This window comes from Aulonocara stuartgranti, assembly GCF_965226115.1.
Source record: "Aulonocara stuartgranti genome assembly, chromosome: 3".
Taxonomy (NCBI): domain Eukaryota; kingdom Metazoa; phylum Chordata; class Actinopteri; order Cichliformes; family Cichlidae; genus Aulonocara; species Aulonocara stuartgranti.
In genome coordinates this window covers 37,862,900-37,881,559 of record NC_138941.1, presented here as the reverse complement: position 1 = coordinate 37,881,559, position 18,660 = coordinate 37,862,900, and the positions used below count along the sequence as shown (strand labels likewise).

The 18,660-nt window shown below is 43.8% G+C and overlaps 1 protein-coding gene across 1 annotated transcript in view; it reads left to right on the top strand.

Moving 5' to 3' along the window:
- The first annotated feature begins 244 nt into the window (after window positions 1-244).
- The window catches only part of nwd2 (NACHT and WD repeat domain containing 2), a 58,497-nt gene continuing 40,081 nt past the window's right edge, over window positions 245-18,660 (top strand). The window contains 3 exon segments of the mRNA XM_082525953.1: window positions 245-360; window positions 1,312-1,483; window positions 12,825-12,913. Coding sequence (XP_082382079.1) covers window positions 346-360; window positions 1,312-1,483; window positions 12,825-12,913 — 276 coding nt within the window. The 5' untranslated portion in view covers window positions 245-345.

Below are 18,660 nucleotides of genomic sequence, written 5' to 3'. Positions count from 1 at the left end.
TCTTTGCTTAACAAACATACGATATGGGAAATAATTATATCCCTAGGTTTAACGAAGTCTAAACTTCTTGGTAGACCCTTGAAAAGCGACATGATCAAAAGCTGTAGCTTTATTTTGAAAATATCCACCGGTAGCCGCGCTCTTATTTTGTCCGGCTTCGCGCTCCCTGTGCCTCTCAGAGCTCGGTCGGCTCGCAGAGACAGCAGGATGCCAAAGGGAGCACTCCGGCACACGGCGTCCGTTTTACCGTCTCCCCACGTCGTCTCTCAGTCACGGCAACTCTGATGGGCGTTTTTATCTTGCCTTTACCGCCCTCGACGCTTGGATATTTTCGGAAGCCACGAAATGAAGCGAATGAATGTGAGCAACAAGAAGTATCCTGTTGTTGTGCCTGTCTCCAGCATCACTAGTAGTCAAGTACTCTCTGTGGATGCGGTGCCCCTAAGTGGTTGTAGTTGTCTGATTCTTAAGAGGATTTGATGTAGTGATCAATAGTGGACTACCCAACTTTTTCCCCCTCCCGCCTTTTTGTTGTCTATTTTTTTCTTTTTGAGGTTTTCCGTCTTTGAAACAAAGATTTCAGGATAGACCAACTCCGGAAAACCGGCGACTTCACATCTGCTCCCGGCGGAATAACCATTGTTAGCGGTTATTCGCCTTTCACAAGCATCGTCTCTGGGGTGGGAACACGACTGATGCTTGCCTTGTTCGTCCATACGAGTTTTGTATCGTCTCGTTCTTGTTTGTCTGTTTGTCCCACAGTGGCATGAAAATTCATGAATGCGTCCAAGGACATGTATACAAATTACGCATGCACCATGACGGTAGTAGTCTGTGCGTAATATCCTATTATTATACCCCTACTACACGAATGCAATAACAAACATATTCAGTCTCATACCTGTGTTTGGAGAAGATTTGACAGATCCATCCTAACTTGATTGGTGTGTGTGAAGCATGGACGTTATGACTATGACAAGGTAGACTACTAGATCATGTTTTATAAATAGATTTTAGAGTATTTTAAGTAAGCTTAACCACCTTAAGACTAATTAGGGTTCATGCCATACCAGTGCCTGTAAAGGTGGTCAAACTTAGTAGCAAATTATAATAATAAAATAATAGCAAACAGCTATTAGACACAGCTCCATGCCTTTGCCATAATTAACGCTCCCTGCATGCGTGCGTGTGTGTGGATGGATCAGGTGAATCTGCGCGCAAACATGCATGTGTTTTCCATGTGCCTGCCTGTGGGTCCCTGGCCGTGCTAACATGCCCTCCTCCCTCCCTCCTTTCTGTGCGTGTGTACAGCCACGCTGGAAGTCGCCTCCTATGTGGCCGTCGGGAGTGGGGAGCAGGCAGCCCTGCCCGCGGGAGTCTGCGCTGCGCAGGGCGGCCATCAGCGGCAACATCAACGCCCTGCCGCTGCACCACGTCCCCACCGGCCGCAGCGTCCGGGTCTTCATCTGTGCCAACCCCGACGGTAAGAGTGTCAGCGTGACACCCCCCCCTCTCTGCCTTCCTACCCACCACTCCTTCCTCCTCCTCCTCTACCTCTCCCTCTTTTGAAGCCCGTGCACCCTCACAGTGACACAATGCTCTCGAGTATTTCACCATATTCTTCATGTCTGGAGCCGTATTCTGGCTTAAAAAGAATTTCTGGGTGAAATCAGCCACGCTCATTTCAAGACAGCGTCTCGAAAGTGCAGCAAGAGGCTCGTGCAGCTCCGCCGCTTTGAAGCTCGGGGTCCTGTGATCCACTATTGATTCAGGTCTCCTTTGGAAAGACGGGTCAGGACTCTCAGATTGAGCCACAAGCTGCGACATTTAAAGACCGGCTTACTTTAGCGGCTGGCGACGTCTCAGATGAGGTTACATTAGACCATGTGACAACTTTGACTCAAGTGAAATTGTGTATGTCACTGATGCAATATAGAGCAGACTGCTTTCAACCTAGCAGAGTGCAAGACAGTCGGGTCGTGAGGGAGACACCCAGTTGCAGCTCTGTATTTGAATATGCCCTTTGGGTAAGGGGGTAAAAATAGGCTCTGCAAAACTGGAGTAAACAAGGCAAGGGAAGTAGAGTAGGCTACGAGAGAAAGGGATGGAGGGAGAGTGGAGGAGGAGGAGAGAAGCAGGGCACGCCAAGGATTTAAAAAGAGAGTTTGCCTTTGTCGATACGTCACTGTCATTTGCCTTCCCTCACTGAGCAAAATTGCTCTGGACCCCAGAAAAACCTGAATGAGCTGACCCTGGATTATTGCACTGTAATGGCCTCTCACCGCTGAAAAGTCTGGCATTGTTTAGCCACCTGTAGCTGAGTCAGATGTTTAAACCGTACCGCCTCAGCACGAATTTAACGCTCCAGTCTACACGTGGATTGAAAATAAGGACGAGGGGGACGTTCCGAGGAGTTCTTTTCACACCGATCGCACTAATGGAAAGACCCGCATCTCAGCCCGAGGCACGAAGACAGCTAATTATGAGCTGCTGTTTTGAGATGCCTGGTATCCAGCTTCTACTAATGAAGCCGTAGAGGTGCAGAGGCACAGCCGATTCTCCCTCAGCCTCACCTCGGTCAAATAAAACAGCAGTTCTGTGCGTTTCTTTTGGTTTCTTTGGTCAGAGGTCAGGCAATTAGCCACATTATCACTTACATAACACGCTCGCACTGTTCTCAGGTACTTTCCCATACTTTTAAACTTTCTTGTTTATGTCTGCAGGCGCTGCATGCAAGGAAAGCATAAAAGAAAGGCTGTTATTAGTGGATGTCACCCACGTCAGCCCACAGCCTGACTGCAGAGCTTCTTTCTGCATGTTCACTAGAGGGGGCTATCCATGCATTTATTTACTGCACTTCACACAACTGTACGTGCATTCAGACAGCTGTTGTGCATTATTGCACATCGACATCACACTTTTACGTCATTTTTCCACAACTCATCATGTAGTGAAAAAGCAAGTCGGGATTGAGGCTGGAAACTCAGACAAAGGTCAAGTTTGCAGCCCTTTGTCTGAGCTGCATTCAGATATGGGAAGATGAGCTCTGCTTCCACATGCAGGAGTTGATGGTCAGGTGGACTCACTCAATCTTTCCCTTGGTAACAGTTGGCGAAATATATGCTGCATATAACCCAATAGATTTACTATTTGTAACGTCAGACACTAGAAAGGGGAACAGCGCTGTTGGAAGTGATCACCTCGCTGTCGTAAAAGTGTAACTGCTTGGTTTTATTGCGCCTGATGATCCGGGGATCTCTGCTTTGACTTATATATATACACACAGACACACACGCTTGCAACGTGTGTTACGGTGTAGGCTCTGCTGAATACAATGACCCTGATGCACCTTAATCAGAAAGCCACAGATGACCGCAGACCACGGTCTCCGGTGCGTTCGCCCTCGCGGACCTCTGCTGTGTTTGTTTACATCGCCTAAAAAGGGGCACGACACTCAATTTGAGCAGTAATTTTAAAAAAGAGCACAAGATCACTGCAGAAAGTTTACTCGCCAGTGCGGCGATACAGACTCTATAGAGGCATTCGCGTCCTTGCCACAGTGTACAGCAAAGAAATCCCTCCATCAAGGCTACAGCATGTCACCACAGAGACCACTAATTATATTACATTTCACCTTGCAATTATTCCCAGTGTTCCAGCTGGCTCTATTTAACTTTCTTTTCAGCTTGTTTTGTGGCTTCTGAGCGCAGATTTCCTTTAAAAAAAATCATCCCTAATTCTCTCCTAATTTTTTGGGATTGTGTCTGGTGAAAGAAAACAAAAGAGAGAGAGTGGGAGGGAGGGATCGGCAGGCAGGAGCTGCAGGGAGATGGCAGGCGGAGAGCGTGGCTTTTGTTCAGTGAACTGCTCCTCCTGGGCCCGGCAAGTGCCGGAGTTTCGGGACGAGCCCAACCCCATTATGCGGCGAGTTTATGACACGTGCCGCCGAGGCGGTTTTTACCCTCTTGTGGCGTCTGCTTTCCTCCTGAGGGTAGAAAGGAAGCTCACACCGACTAGTTTGGCAGCAGCTTTCAGTGACCTCTTCTCTGAATTTTCCAGAGTGCTGCGGAGCAGTTCGGCAACCTCCCTCCGGGAACGTTGTTCTGACAAATTCTGCAGCTGCCCTGTCATACCCGTCTAACTCCCTGGGTGTTGGAGCCATTTCATGGAACGCACTGTAAAATATTTTGTCAGGAGTGACAGCGATGAAAGGAAGCAACGTGCTCCCATAATTCCTGGAAAACAGATGCGACTTGTAATCGGTTTATATTAAATAAGCCAATCGTTGTCTTTGTGTGTGAATGCGCACATAAACTGCACTTCAGAGACAGAGACGGGGCGCTTTTCAATCTCATATTGAAACTAGCACGCCCCAGTAAATGTTTTTTTGTGCGTCTTGAGAGATATTTTAAATTTGCTAATGGTTTCTGAGTCAGATTGACTTCCAGTTATTTAAACTTACTGATGGACTAAGTAGAGAAAGGCAACTTTCCAAACTGATCAAAGTAAAAGGAGGAAAGGAAAAAAGACACTTTAAAAGACGGGAACATCTTTTACAGTAATTTGTATTTGTGAATACAGTTGAAAACCGTAAATGTTGGTGCTTTGTTACACTTTTTTTTTTTTTTTTGATTGAAGTCCGACTCGACTCGCAAAATCAGGATGGATCACGTCCCACTACCTCATCAACCTCACAGTCAACCTTAAATACTGCTGCGACTTGAATGAGGTGGCTGATCAGACTTTGGACAGTTCCATGCTGCCGTGTGTAAAGACTCAGTTCTGTAACATTTGAATTCAAGGCATCAAATACATTGTGAAAAAAAATTCTACATTTTTCAATTTCGAATTTTATGATTTTGCAAAAAATTCCTCCTGAAAAAACATGCAGGGGCCAAAAACAGAGTCGACATCAAGTGATGATGAGCAGGTCCTGATGTTTCTAAGCAAGCAAAGGAAAAAACTGAGATTCTGGGTTCATCCAGTAATCAGGAGAAGGCAGCAGCAGGGAGAATTTCATGGTTCGATCCAGGAGTTGAAGCTGTATCACGGCCGCTTTTGTACATATTTCAGGATGTCAGCGGAGCATGGCGCAGGTTTCCATGACCTCCCTTTGGTGTAAAGTGTAGGTAACACAGTACCTTTTGTCTATATAGTGTGCTTGGTTTCCAGGTTTATGTGGCTGACAGCAGTGTTAAAGTTCAGCAACATGACAGACGATCCTGAAATGATTAATCACCTGCAGCCAGCGTTCATCCTCAGGATAGCTGTCACAGTAGCATCCATGCATGCAAAGGGGGCTGGAGTCACATACATAAACTACAAAGCAGAAATGGAAACGTGGAGAAAAGCCTGCAGCTCCAACACTTATTTAGCATCTACTTTACCTTAAGTTCATTTACAGTAATAAATCGTTTATGGGTTATTTTAATTGGTGAGTCTAAATGTACAGCAGGTGTGAATATGAGCGTCTGTCTCTCTGTTAGTCCTGTAACAGATTGGCGACCTGTCCAGGGTGTAACCCCCTCCCACGGCCCAACCACCATGACTCTGAACTGGATCGTTTCCGTAGTTACGTTGTCCTATCATCCCGTGTTAGACTGCCAATAACTGACACACTGGGGCAGGTCCGGGGAGGGTTTAATTGGCACTGCGCACCCTCCATAAAGCAGACTCTCCACACAGCAGGAGCAAGAGGAGGCGCACACCTGGGAGTTTAATTTGTTCCATGATGATGAGCCTCATTCACAGACACGGTTGAACAATTTAGCGTGCCAAAATTAGTAATGATCAATGGCGGGATATCATATAGACATAATATTTGCCTTTTTGCTCCTTTATACTTGTTTTTTTCTGTAAGCCTATAGTTCTGCTGACCTGTTCGGTCACCAGGAGTGGAGCCTGCAGCTTAAGATGACTCAACACAGAGATGCTTGACCCCTCTCTCCTCAGACACAGCCGAGTCTTTCACCAACAAATACAAACACCTGGTAGAAAAACAGTTGATGAGAGGAGATAAACCAGTGTCTCTGCACGCACACGGTTACATTAAGTTCTAACTGAAAGTCAAATGAAGAGATGGAGACACTCTTTCTCTGATTTCTCTGGTTTTATTTGGAGTTTTATGCAGAGATACTGACACGAGGTAGATTGCTTTTAATATGACTCTTATAATTATTTTAATATAGCTTTAATGGAACTGATAGAAAAACATCACCTTGATTGGGAAGCTGCTGGCGATCCTGTGACCATCGTCAGTCCATGAGGTCATGGTCCAGCTGCACATACAAAGCTTACACTCTGCATAGAATAGCAAACCTAGCTGTTGGTCTTCCTCTATAGTTCCTTCAAGCACTCAGTAAATATACTGCAGTTGTCTTCACAAAGGTCATACTGCATGCAAGTCGCCTAAAACGGATACTTTCAGGATTCAAATGAATGCTAAGATTAGAAAATGTTGGTATAAAGTAGATGTAAACACTGTAAGCCAGAATAAATGAGTCTGAATAAACAGTACTTTAAAAATCCAAAGCAAATGTAATACGAGCCCAATAGGCGTCTGATTGCACATTATATAAAAGGAGCGTCGACATCCTCCACATCTGCTGATGTTACGAAACAAGAAAAAACATCCAGGAAGTCATCTCCACCTACTAACATGTGGAGCGCCACGATAACTCAGGAAACCTTACCCCGTCCGCCATGGATAAAATGCATAATAATGCAACCTGGCTCTATTTTTAGAGGGTCACAGAGGGTTTCCACTTGAAATTACTGTGACTAAAATGTTTGGAGCATTTGTTGTGCTTCATTTTTGTTGTCTAAAATTTTTTGGTAATTTTTCAGATGAGACTGAAACAGGTGCACTAACATTAGAAATTTGTGACTCATTGGTATAAAAGGTGTTTATTTGCGCTGTAATTCACATGCGAATGGAACTCTGGGCCGGCTGATCTGAGCCCAGTGTTGGTAATTTCGACAGCTTTTCAGTCTTTGGGGCTGAATTTCTGGGTATTTTTCAGCCCTGGGGCTTAAGGGGTTAACCAGAGAGCTGAGTGAGTCTCAGTGAGGAGGCAAGATATTAGTCTGAAACTTCCATGAATTACAAGGTAGCATGCCGTGTCCATGGTTACTGCCATCTTCTACAGGGAGGAGAGCCTGTGAGATGTTGAAATTCTCCGCTCGTTGCGGCTCGCTGCAACATAGCTGTAAAAGGTTGTGCATTTAAGGCACGAATGCGAACATGTCAAGCCCTAACTGCCCCACACGAGTGGCTTTTGAGTGAACAGCTGCAAGCACAGATGTTACAAAATGAACATTTTCATGTTTGGTAGACCGGTTGTGCGTGCGGTCACTGTTGTGGATGTTAAATCAAATGCAAATTAAGTTGCTGGCAGAGAGACCGTGGGGAGTCCTCTAGTCACGGTTACATGCAATACCGAGGTACCATCCATTACTGTACTTTGCTGTTTTCCCTGGATGCGCGTCATCAAGCGCGAGTGGAGGGGCCGCGGTAACCTCTGGCGGGTTTTCCTACATCCCGATTCGGTCTCCTTGTGCTCAGGAAATGCAGGAACATCTGGCCTTTATGGATGGCCGATTTACACAGCCACAATTTGCCTTCAGTATCTTCCAGGTCACTCGGTATTGATTTGCTCACTGGCTATGCGTTTACTTTTCCACACAAATGCTTTCATGTTTTAGCCCAGTGCATCACCATCCAGTCGAAGTCTAAGTGTAAACCCTAAACCGCAGTTTGTTGTGTCTCTCGTCTGTGTTCGTTTCATTACGTCCAAATAGACAATCCACAGTATCATCCTAGAAAACATCTGTTCTTCAGTTTTTATCTGACTCCAACTTTTGGTCATTATTCACAACATACAGTCGAACTAAACTGTCCAACTAAAAACGTCATAAATTGACTTTTCAGAAACTCATGATGTCATCAGAGAACAGATACTGATCAGCCCAATCAGTGACCTTAATGCGGTATGATGATATTCTACGCAGACTTTATTTTGTTAAAGAAGAATTAAAGTGAAGATATGTGCAGATGTGCATGATTGTTATGAATCCCCATCTTGTTCATGTATGCATATGACCGAGAGGGCGTTTTTGAATTGCTTTGTGAAAATGTAAACCCCATAAAATTCTAAGGTTTTACATATTAGAAGATAATAATAAAAACACGTGATCCTTAACAGATCCATCCATCTTCTTCCGCTTAACCCCTCAGGGTCACGGGGGTGCTGGGTACGCCCTGGTTAGGTCACCGTTCTGTTTCGTGCCATGTCATTATTTATTTACATTATAAGATTCGGTTACTTGTAAAACCCCCTAAATGGCCTGTATTTGTATAGCGCTTTACTTAGTCCCTATGGACCCCAAAGCGCTTTACACTACATCCAGTCATCCACCCATTCACTCACACATTCACACACTGGTGATGGCAAGCTACATTGTAGCCACAGCTGTCCTGGGGCGCACTGACAGAGGCGAGGCTGCCGGACACTGGCGCCAACGGGCCCTCTGACCGCCACCAGTAGGCAACGGGTGAAGTGTCTTACCCAAGGACACAACGACCGAGACTGTTGGAGCTGGGGCTCAAACCGGCAACCTTCCGATTACAAGACGAACTGCCAACTCTTGAGCCACGATCGCCCGTTGTTCCACAAGTCTTGTGCTTTAGCGGCAATAGTTTGAATTAAGAGTTCTGTAAGACTTTAATCAGCCTCTTTCACCATTACAGGGGAATTCTAGCTCACTCTTCTTTACTGTGTTCTTCAGACCATTGAAGTTTGTGGTTAAGCATTTCAGTCGTCTTGAGGACTTTGATTGGAGCATAGCAGCAGCTTGCAACTGTGCTTTGGGTCATTGTCCTGCTGTATGACCCAGTTTTGGACGAACTTTACCTGCTGCAAAGATGGCAGAAGACTCTGGAGTACTTTGGTAATCAGACAAATTCATGGTCGACTCAAAGCCCATGGAGGTAAAACAAGCGCAAATCATGACCCCTCCACCACCGTGCTTCACAGTTGGTACGAGGTCTTTGTGCTGATATGCTGTACCTTGTTTTCACCAAACATAGCCCTGTGCATTAGGGTTAAACATTTCCACTGTGGTCTCATCTGTCTAAAGGACATTGTTCCACAAGTCTTGAGCTTTGTTGAGATGCAACTTTGCAAAGCTAAGCCATGCTGCCATGCTCTCTTTAGAGAGAAGAGGCTTTCACCTGGCAGCATCTCCAAACAAAGGATACTTAATATCACTACTTTTTAAAAACTACTCTAGTGTAGTTTAAAAATATATACAAATGGAGCTGGAAATGAGCGTATTAGGTCAGCCTGCAGAACCAAAGATGACAAAAAAGGACCGTAATTGTCTGGACTGTGTCTGTCAGACTTTCTTTCTCTGCTCCAGTACAGTGGAGGTGAATGGAAGCACTGATGCATTGTAGATCCTCCAGAGCAGCAGTGAGTCTGAGTTTCTCCTGAATATATTAAATTCCACTGACCTCTGTGGTATCCGGCAGAAATCTGAGCGACAGACTAAACCTGGCCCTTAAACCCTTAAATCACATCAGAAACGCACACACAGACACACACAGTGAGGATGACCGCTCTGTCCCGCCACTCTACTGTTTGCTGAGACACCCGTCTTGTGGACAACGCTCTCTCTCTTTTAATCAAAGATCCCCAAAGCAGTTGTGTATACCGAGTGCCTCTGGAGTGAAGCTTGATGAGAGCAGAGTGATTGCTTTGTCAGAGCCTTGTTGATGAGACTCAGAGAGGGCAGCTGTAGAGTGATCGCCATCTGGGGGAATGAGTGACCAGCAGAAGCAATGTCAAGCATAACCAACTATAGAGGGAAATGTGGAGATTTTAATACCGAGCGTTGCAGTTGCACTTTCCAAAGTGTGGCTTTTGTATCATTTTTCAATCAAGCCAGTTGGGCGTTTGACGGTTGTTTGGACAAAACAAGCAATCTGACGCCATCATTTTGGACTTCTGATGGATATTCCTGTTATTTTCTTTTTTTTTTTAAAATGCTTAAAATAAGTCAGGATGAAACAAATGATAAAAAAAGAGCAGGGAAAGCGTCGGGGACATTTGGCTGCTTTTCTCTGTTCAACTGACTGCCCATTCGTTACCCAAAAGGACAAGGGAGAGGGAGGAGGAGAGGGGAGAAAGGGAAGCTAGAAAGGAAAATAAAGCAAGTTGACAGGACATATGTGAAAGGAAAGATAGATTGGTCGGTGCTATTGAAATGAGCAGATTGGAAAATTGTAGGGAGGAACACACACAAGCACACACGGAGCGAGAACGCGGGCGAGTGAAGGATCTAGTCTTTGTCCCTTTGCACGTGGGAGCGCAGACACACACATACATCAGGCTGCCATAACTCATCATCATCCCACAAAAAAAATTAATAAAAAGAAAGAAAGAGAGGAGGAGGGGGAGAGGAAGGCATCTCACTGTTGTCAGCACAAAAACAAACAACAACACAGTTTAGTCTGTCAGGTCGAGCGAGATGCAGATTTGGATTGGACTTCTGCGTCGTCCCGAGCACACGACAGGCCAAAATCCTCAAATTCTGCTGTTTTCCCTCTGCTGTGACCCCCCCAATCCGTGTCAGTGTAAACTATTACACGTTTATTGTTGTCAAACGTATCGCTGATGGAATGAGATGAGCGCTCCTTTGATGCAGCAACTGCCATTTATTTAATTTGCATACGATTACAGCCGTTCGGTTTTTCGAGCTGACATTTTGCTGGGTTAGCTGTGGGCAGATACATGTACGGTCACGGCCCGAAGCCTTACTAAAGATAGATGAGAGATAGATACGTCAGACTAAATTTGTGGGCTCCTCTACTCGTGCTGCATATGACACAGTTAGCAGCTGAAGGGCTGTTTACCCGCCATGTGTGCGCGCGTGCCCGCATGTGCGCGCGTGTTCGAGCCGGCTACTCGGTCACACAGGGCCTCTCTGTTGGGCATATTCTGTTTTTAACTATCTGTCCACACCCTTCAGATAAAGAGAGGGAGAAAGAGGCCGGGACTGTCCAAATGAATTACAGCAACCATTTGGTAGATAGTGAAAAAGAGGGGAGAGGAGGAAAGAAAGTGGGACACAAAAACAAGCCGTTGGGCACTCGCTCTGTGACACTGACTGTCCAATATGATCACTGCCTGTGTAATTCTGGATAATCCCACATTCTTCAAGAGTGTGAACACTGCCGGCTCTTCTAGCTAATCATGTTTTTATAGGTGTAAAAACAAAAGAAAGGTGAGGTACACATTTGAGAGTTACATACACATTGACACACTGGCTGAATTTGAGCTGACAGGTGAAACTATCAGTCCCAGTGTGAGGTTTATACCACAGCTGCCTGAAATTAACAGTACTGGAAATAACTGAAATCATCTTTTGTTTCTGTAATGATTAATCCAGCAGTATGCACAAGCTCTGTAAATTAAATGATGTCTTTAATGCTAAAGAACAATTCTTCTTATCAATTTAAAGACGTTTGGTTTTTTTCTTAGTTTATGAGAGATTATGACAGCTGGTCTAATAAATTTGTTAAGCCCTGCATATGCGTGTTGCATAGACTGTATATAAAAGATGGACATAAGCTCAGGAGGGAATCTGGCTGATTTTAAGGATACGATGAACCCGTGTACATTAGCTGCTTGTTGTTGACTAGGTGACCACGCCCCCGAGAAAACTTACTGTTTCCTCTAAATGTGAACATAGCATGAACATCATGTTTGAGTAAAGACTTCAAAATATGAAGGAAAATGTTTACTCAGCTCAAACATCAAATGAAAACTCTTTTTTGTCAGACTTATATTGACTGACTTGTTTGTGTAAGCAGAGCAGTCGCCCCCTGCTGGCCGTAGGAAAAAGCGGCGATTTAGCAGAGCGTTCTCATTCCCGACGCGTAACATGCCGACAATTTGTCACGTCCCGAGGCGTCCCATGGGAAGGCGAAAGGTAACCGCGTCCCTATGATACGCGTGCCGTGTATTCCAGCCCTAACCCTAACCATGACCTGAAAGGTGTTAGGTAGTGTTTTCCAAAGCAATTAAAGTAAAATACATGTACACGTGCAGATTGAGTCCAAACGGTTCTCATGTTTCCTCCTTTTTCCCAACGTTTGGATGGCTGAAAGCGTAACATCCCGAAAATTTGTCACATAGCGCAATATGTTACGTGTCGGGTTTAAGGATCTTAAATGGATTAGCTTCAATTTTCAGACTCAGATGCTAAATTGCTAAAGCGACACCTAATATGTAGATTTTTGAGTACTTTGAAAGCTGCTGAATCCTTACGTCTGTGAAAGCATTTTGTCAGCTGTGTAAAGGACAGTCGCAAAACTTGTGACCTTGGTGACCCTTGGTTGGCATCAAACAGAAGCAGATAACGTGATTGCAAAATTGTTCCTTGTTAGGGATTCTGAACTTCTGGATGAATAAAAGAGGGAATTTAAAAACATACATGACCCTCAGCTCGCAGGACGACTTGTTGAATAAGAAAAGTAACAGCCAGATTCAATTAACGTTAAATACGTATCCCTATTCTAAACTGTGGCAGCGTGGAGGCAGATTTGCAGAAATATGAATTGTTATTAAGCAGATTATAGTAATTATTAATGGCTAATTTTTTTGGATGCATTTGAGAAATAAGTGATGGTTTTCTGGAAAAATCCCCAACAATAAATTATTATTTTCACTGGCGTTTCGCAGGCGTGGAGCTCATTAGATTGCGAGTAAAAACGGTTTAATGTGCACCTCTTAATATTTTATCCATTTTTCTATTTTTAGACACAGAGGCGGAGAGGAACGCGCTGAAGGAGCACGTCTATCCCAAACTACGAGACTTCTGCAGGGAGAATTATGGAATTGAATTCCAGGTAAATGGCTGCTTTCTCCTTTCTCTTTCTTTCTAACGTTGATTTATTCTTTTTACGTTTCACCTTCTAACAGCTGCAGATTCTTGTGACTTCCAGAGCATTAGTGCTTTCATATTTACATCATAGCTTACACAGCTATAAGGTGCCCGGAGGGAACCCCGGAGCTGCTAGCAGAGGCGCCCGTCCCTTTAAGCGGACAGAAGGCCAGCAGAGATAAGGTTTCCATCGGTGAAGGCTGGCACAAATCTAGCTATGGATAAGGCAGCATGATGCAAGGGCTTTCCCTTTGTTGTTGTCAGAGGACGGCTGCATTCTCCCTGCGGTGTCCACTGATCGAGATCATTTGCATTGCAAATTAGCATCAGTGTTCACAGAAAGATCCCTATCAGAGTTTTGTTTGCTTAACAAATCCAGGTGGGCTGCCTCAGATTGTTCCTGGAAGGATTTGTGGAGATTTGTTTCCGATGAGGGGGCTTATGACCCATGAATTGTTTTAGAGAACCGTAATCAACGGGGTTTCGGTAGCTAATTCTCATTTCACACCAGGAATGTTTGGATCAAAACAGCTCCAAGCACAAACCATCTGAAAATCTTGGTACATATGTGTTCAGGTTATCTCCCCCTGTATGCATAAGAGTTGCTCAGACACTTGGGTATCGTTCATATTTCAGTGACTGTGGTACTTCCAGATCCTCTTTTAATGTTCTCATTGTCAGTGGGGTTATGGAAGCAAACTACCATGTGGCTCCATAATGAATTATCATTTGTTTTAAATTTTATCATTTCTAATCATAAAACTTAAAATGACCACCCCAGAGAAATGGATATTAAATGTGGCCTACGATTAAAAACCCATAGTACATTAAGAATTCAGTGGCTCCATGGTGTAACGGTTAAAACATTCGCCTTGCATGGGAAAGAGAAGGCACAATCCCAGCCTCAGGGGTTTGCAAGCTGGTGTACTCCTGGTGCCGGTCCCGAGCCTGGATAAATGGGATGGATGCGTCAGGGAGGGCATCTGGTGTGAAATCTGTGCCAAATCAAATATGTGGATCCATCCACTGTGGCGAACCCTTGGGAAATAAGGGAGCAGCAGAATGGACCACAGTACATAAAGAATTCAGGGGCCCTGAACAAGTTTGCACATGAATTTTAACTAAAAGAAAGTAATATGGTGTAAAGAGGAACGCATACATGATTGAAGTAGCTGAAATAGCAAGCTTAAAGCGGGATTAATGTTCAAAATTGTTAGCTAGTAGCATGTAAGCTGTTGATAAGGTTTGTTTGTATTTTTGTCTTACAGTATAGATAAAGTGAAAACTTTAGCTAAATATTCTGACAGGTAAAACAACTAGCTAACAGTATGAATACAACATTGGGAACTATTTATTAAAATGGCCAGTAATTAAAAATGTTAGCTACAAGTATTGATAAAAAACATTTAATTGTTAGCAAAACATGCTAGTTGCATATTAGCTTGTTAGCTAAAACTGTTGGATGCATGTCAACTAAAAAAAAAACCCAGATTTTTATTATTTTTATGGTTTATTGTCTTTTTAAGTTGTTTATTTACAATGGAATTATTATATACACATTAATACAATTTGAGATATAAAGGTTGTAGTGATGTACAGCAAGTTGAAATGCTCTAAAAATGGCACTACAGCATTTACTTGATTTACACTACATTTGTTTAACTTGATTTGATTTATTTGCAAAGACGGCATTTGACCATGTCACAGTTTGTAGTGAACCATAGACACGGCTCACAGCTGCGATACGTGACTGCTAATTTAGAAGCAAGCCTCTTCCAAACATGGAATGAAGACTCCTTGCCTTTAGGAAATTTGTATGTTTTAAACATCAGCTGTTATTTAGCTCACAGTCTTCTGTGATTATTGAATTCATCGGAGCACTTTTTCTCCCAAATTCTGTATTATATGTGCTCAACCGCAGACAAATTCATTACACTGTTGTAGCAAAGTACACAGCACAGTATTGGGAGAAAAACCTACATTGAATATACAGTATAATTAACCCTACGGCGAGCTGAGTAACCTTACATGAATTACACAAGTTTCCAGTATTACAAGCATCTCTGAGATGACTGGACGTGACGGAGAATTACAAGATAAAAGAAGCAAAGTGTTGCAGAGACGTTTTGGCTCCGGTACCCGTGGCCACGTGTCTGTCTGGTGATTCAGCTCGCTGTGATGCAGCATGAGCCGAAGTGATTAAGCAGAAGGCCTGGGAGTTAATACTATGACTCACTTACGCTGCTCATCCTCCTCCTCAACCAAACCCCCCACACCTCAACTTCACCCACACCATGTGAGAACACCTTGGATAAAACTGGAGCCTGATCATGATTTTTCCTAGTTGATACGATGTTGTGGCGAGGACGTCTTTCACGTGTGAAAACCATACATGATTTCCACACACAGGATTTTGTAGGACGAAGACATTTTTTCCATTTCTCTTTTCTTTTGCTTTGATTTGTAATTTATGCATAATCCCACCTCCCCTTTCACACGCGCCTCGTTTCTCCGCTGGCACACACTGACACACATGTACTATGCCAGGTTGGCGAAACCCAATTCTCCCAGGTCCCTCAGCAGTTGACTCAGTTTCTATCCAGAACCTGATGGAGGATGGATTTGAGGAGATGCGGGGGCGGATAGGGCACGAAAATCCAGCCCAGGGGCCGAGGGCCGCGTCCTCATTCAGTCAACGCTCAACAGCAGCGGGGGGATGAGGTGCCATGATCCCTTTTTAACCATTTTTATTCCCAATGTTTCCTGCTCTCTCTCTCTCTTTCATCTCCCATGTGTATGTGTGTGTGATCACTTTTTTTACATAAATTGCCAGGGTTGTGGTCCATTTATGCTCAACACATTTGTTGCTTTTGCACCAATGTGACATCATCACGCAGCTGCGTCCATTTATAGTCACTGTTACGACATTTTGGTCCGTTTTCAAATCTTTCCCATCACCGTTGCAGATCTTCCACCAGGAGTTCGGTGCCATATGGGCATCGTATAAATGCCTGTACAGGTGGACTCGTTCACAGTCTTGCCTCAAGCTTGTCTATTTTAAAAAATAGCTACAGTAGCAAACAAGCAAGGTTACAAAAATTGAGAGATGCATGACCTGCCGGAGTGACAACAGAGCACGACTTGTGCTTGCACGCAAAGAACAAAGAAGTAGCAAAAACTGCAGTTCCTTTAATGGCCACTTGAGGCTGGCTCCGTCCACACGTAAACGGCATTTTGGGTCACGGAGATTTTTAAAGACTCCTTGCAGGGTGGAGATTTTCGAAAACTTTTTGCGTTTAGGTATGGACGAGGAAAACGGAGAATTACTCACGCCGTTTTTTTTATGTCATGCTACACGCGATGTTATTGTTTACAGGGGTTAAATTTCTGCAATGGCGGTTAATCAGCAGTTTTTACACACTTACGCGTCACTGTCCCTCCATTTAGAAAGACAGAGGCGTCAGAGTGAACTTCGGACGTGGCTTCAACATTCAACACAGAAGCTCTCACAACCCAAATCCCGACGTCGGTTTCTAACAAAATTGACTTTTTTTGAAAATTCAATTTATGTATGCTGTGTGCATTTTGTTCATTCCAAACTAAAATACTGTCTTCAGTTAATAACATTTGAAATCATGAAGGCACTTGAAAAGTAACACAAAATTATCTGTCTTTCCAGAAAAACAAACACTTTCCAGAACTACTTAAGGTTTTGTGAGGGTACAAAACCCTGTTTACTCTTTCCATCCCAGGCTTCTAGACTTCTGATTGGCCAACATTTCATTTTTAGCCTTTACATGTGGACGGAGATATTTTTTCAAAAGTGCACATTTTTAAATTAAAAAAAAAAAAGCTAAAACGGAAAATCTCTGTTTATACAAAAACACCTGTGTTCGTGTGGACCTAGCCTTAGCTTTGCATTCATGCAGTTTATAAATGCAGCTTTTTAACCAAACTAGCTGATAAATTACTTTTCCACCCTTTCATCCATATGAGGACACTTTTCACTCCCAAACCAATGGATGACATCACAGTGCTACACCCATCCTTTATACTGTCCACCAGCAAAATAGATGGATAATAAATATATTGGTAACTTGCATCTTAATAGAGTTCTAATGTCCCTTGTTTTATATTTTTGTGAGTTTTTGTGAAGCTGCTCATGCTTATATGTTGTCTGCTGCTAACAAATATACTTCTATATACTTAGTACTCTAACATATTAAGAGAGTTGATTTTAAAAGACGGGTCATTTGCAGCACTTGACAATAATAAGCTTTTCTGGTGATCAAACCAGCATTGATGGCTTTTCAGCTTATTAGACACGCCTAAATCAAAATTAATGCTGAGCAGTCCAAGCCTGCCTCCATAAGGTTACGGTGTTCTGCTTTAGTTCGGATTGGTTCAGTGGGGATCTGATGTTAGAGGCTCACAAAATCTCCACAAAGGCCTTTTAAGAAAAAGGAAAAACACCACAGTGTTATTGTCGGGGGTCATAAGCGAGAGTCCTCCTCGCCGTTATCGACCGGTTCCTCCTACCACATTGATTAGCCTATAGATTTGGTCCTTAGTCCAGTTTTTATTGTCAATTTCTCATCTCGTGCTGCTCTAAAATACCCAGCCCGCTTACTTCCAACCCATCTTGCATTTGTTAGTCTCATAAATCATGTAACAATACAATCGCTTCCTCCCACAGACTGAAGTCAAACTGAATCTCGAGGCCAGTGGAAGCGGTTCTGTTAATAATGTGGTTGCCAAACTTACTGGCCGTCTCTCACACACACACACACACACACACACACACACACACACACACACACACACACACACACCCAGTGCAATTCCAATAAAAGTTTTCTGGCCACAGCTGCGCAAATCTGCTCAGCGGCTGTCACTCTGACGGCTTTTACATCTCCCAACACAAGCGGCACGACGAGAGACGAGATGAGGGGTGAGACGACGTTCCGCGATGATTAAAAAGCCTATTCATGCATTCTATTATGCTAAAACGAGGGGTGGGGCTGTCAATTTGGCTTCTTCGGAAAAGATGTAGTGCTCTCGAAATATGTCACACGCTTAAAAGTTTTTTTTTAATCCGTTTCCGTGCACGAGTTTGCGGGAAAACGCAGGTAAAATTGGACAGAAGCGATTTCCCGGGAGACATTTAATCACGTTCCTTCCGTGTCTTCCCACCGAAACTCTGGTAATAAAAAGCATTTCAAAAAGCCTATAAGTATAGCAGGACTTCTGGTTTATTTATCACTCTCCGTCTGTTTACCTGGATGCCAATATTTCCAGATTTTGTGCCTTCACACGTGGGCAGCAGGCCGCCATCTCCGTTCACATCTCTTTCATCTCTAACGGAAACATGTCAGCATACCAACAAACAGCCCCCACAGGACCGATACGACAACCAACAAAGATAATCAGAATCAAATATAAAACACAGCTCCAGTCACATAGAGAACTATTCACTCCACAAACACAGGACCCCTACCTCCGCCACGACGGTTGTATGTTCGCTGCTGTCAGATGCTTCAGAGGAGAGCGTTTGTGGGAAATTTGATGGACAGAAAAATAAGTGAGGGTGGGCTGTAATCACAAAAGCACAGACCTTATTCTAATATTTGCGTGATGATGATTAAGACGTTGCATATTTACACGAATCACTAAATATAAGCTGCTCACATTTGCTTTCCAAATGCCATCCAG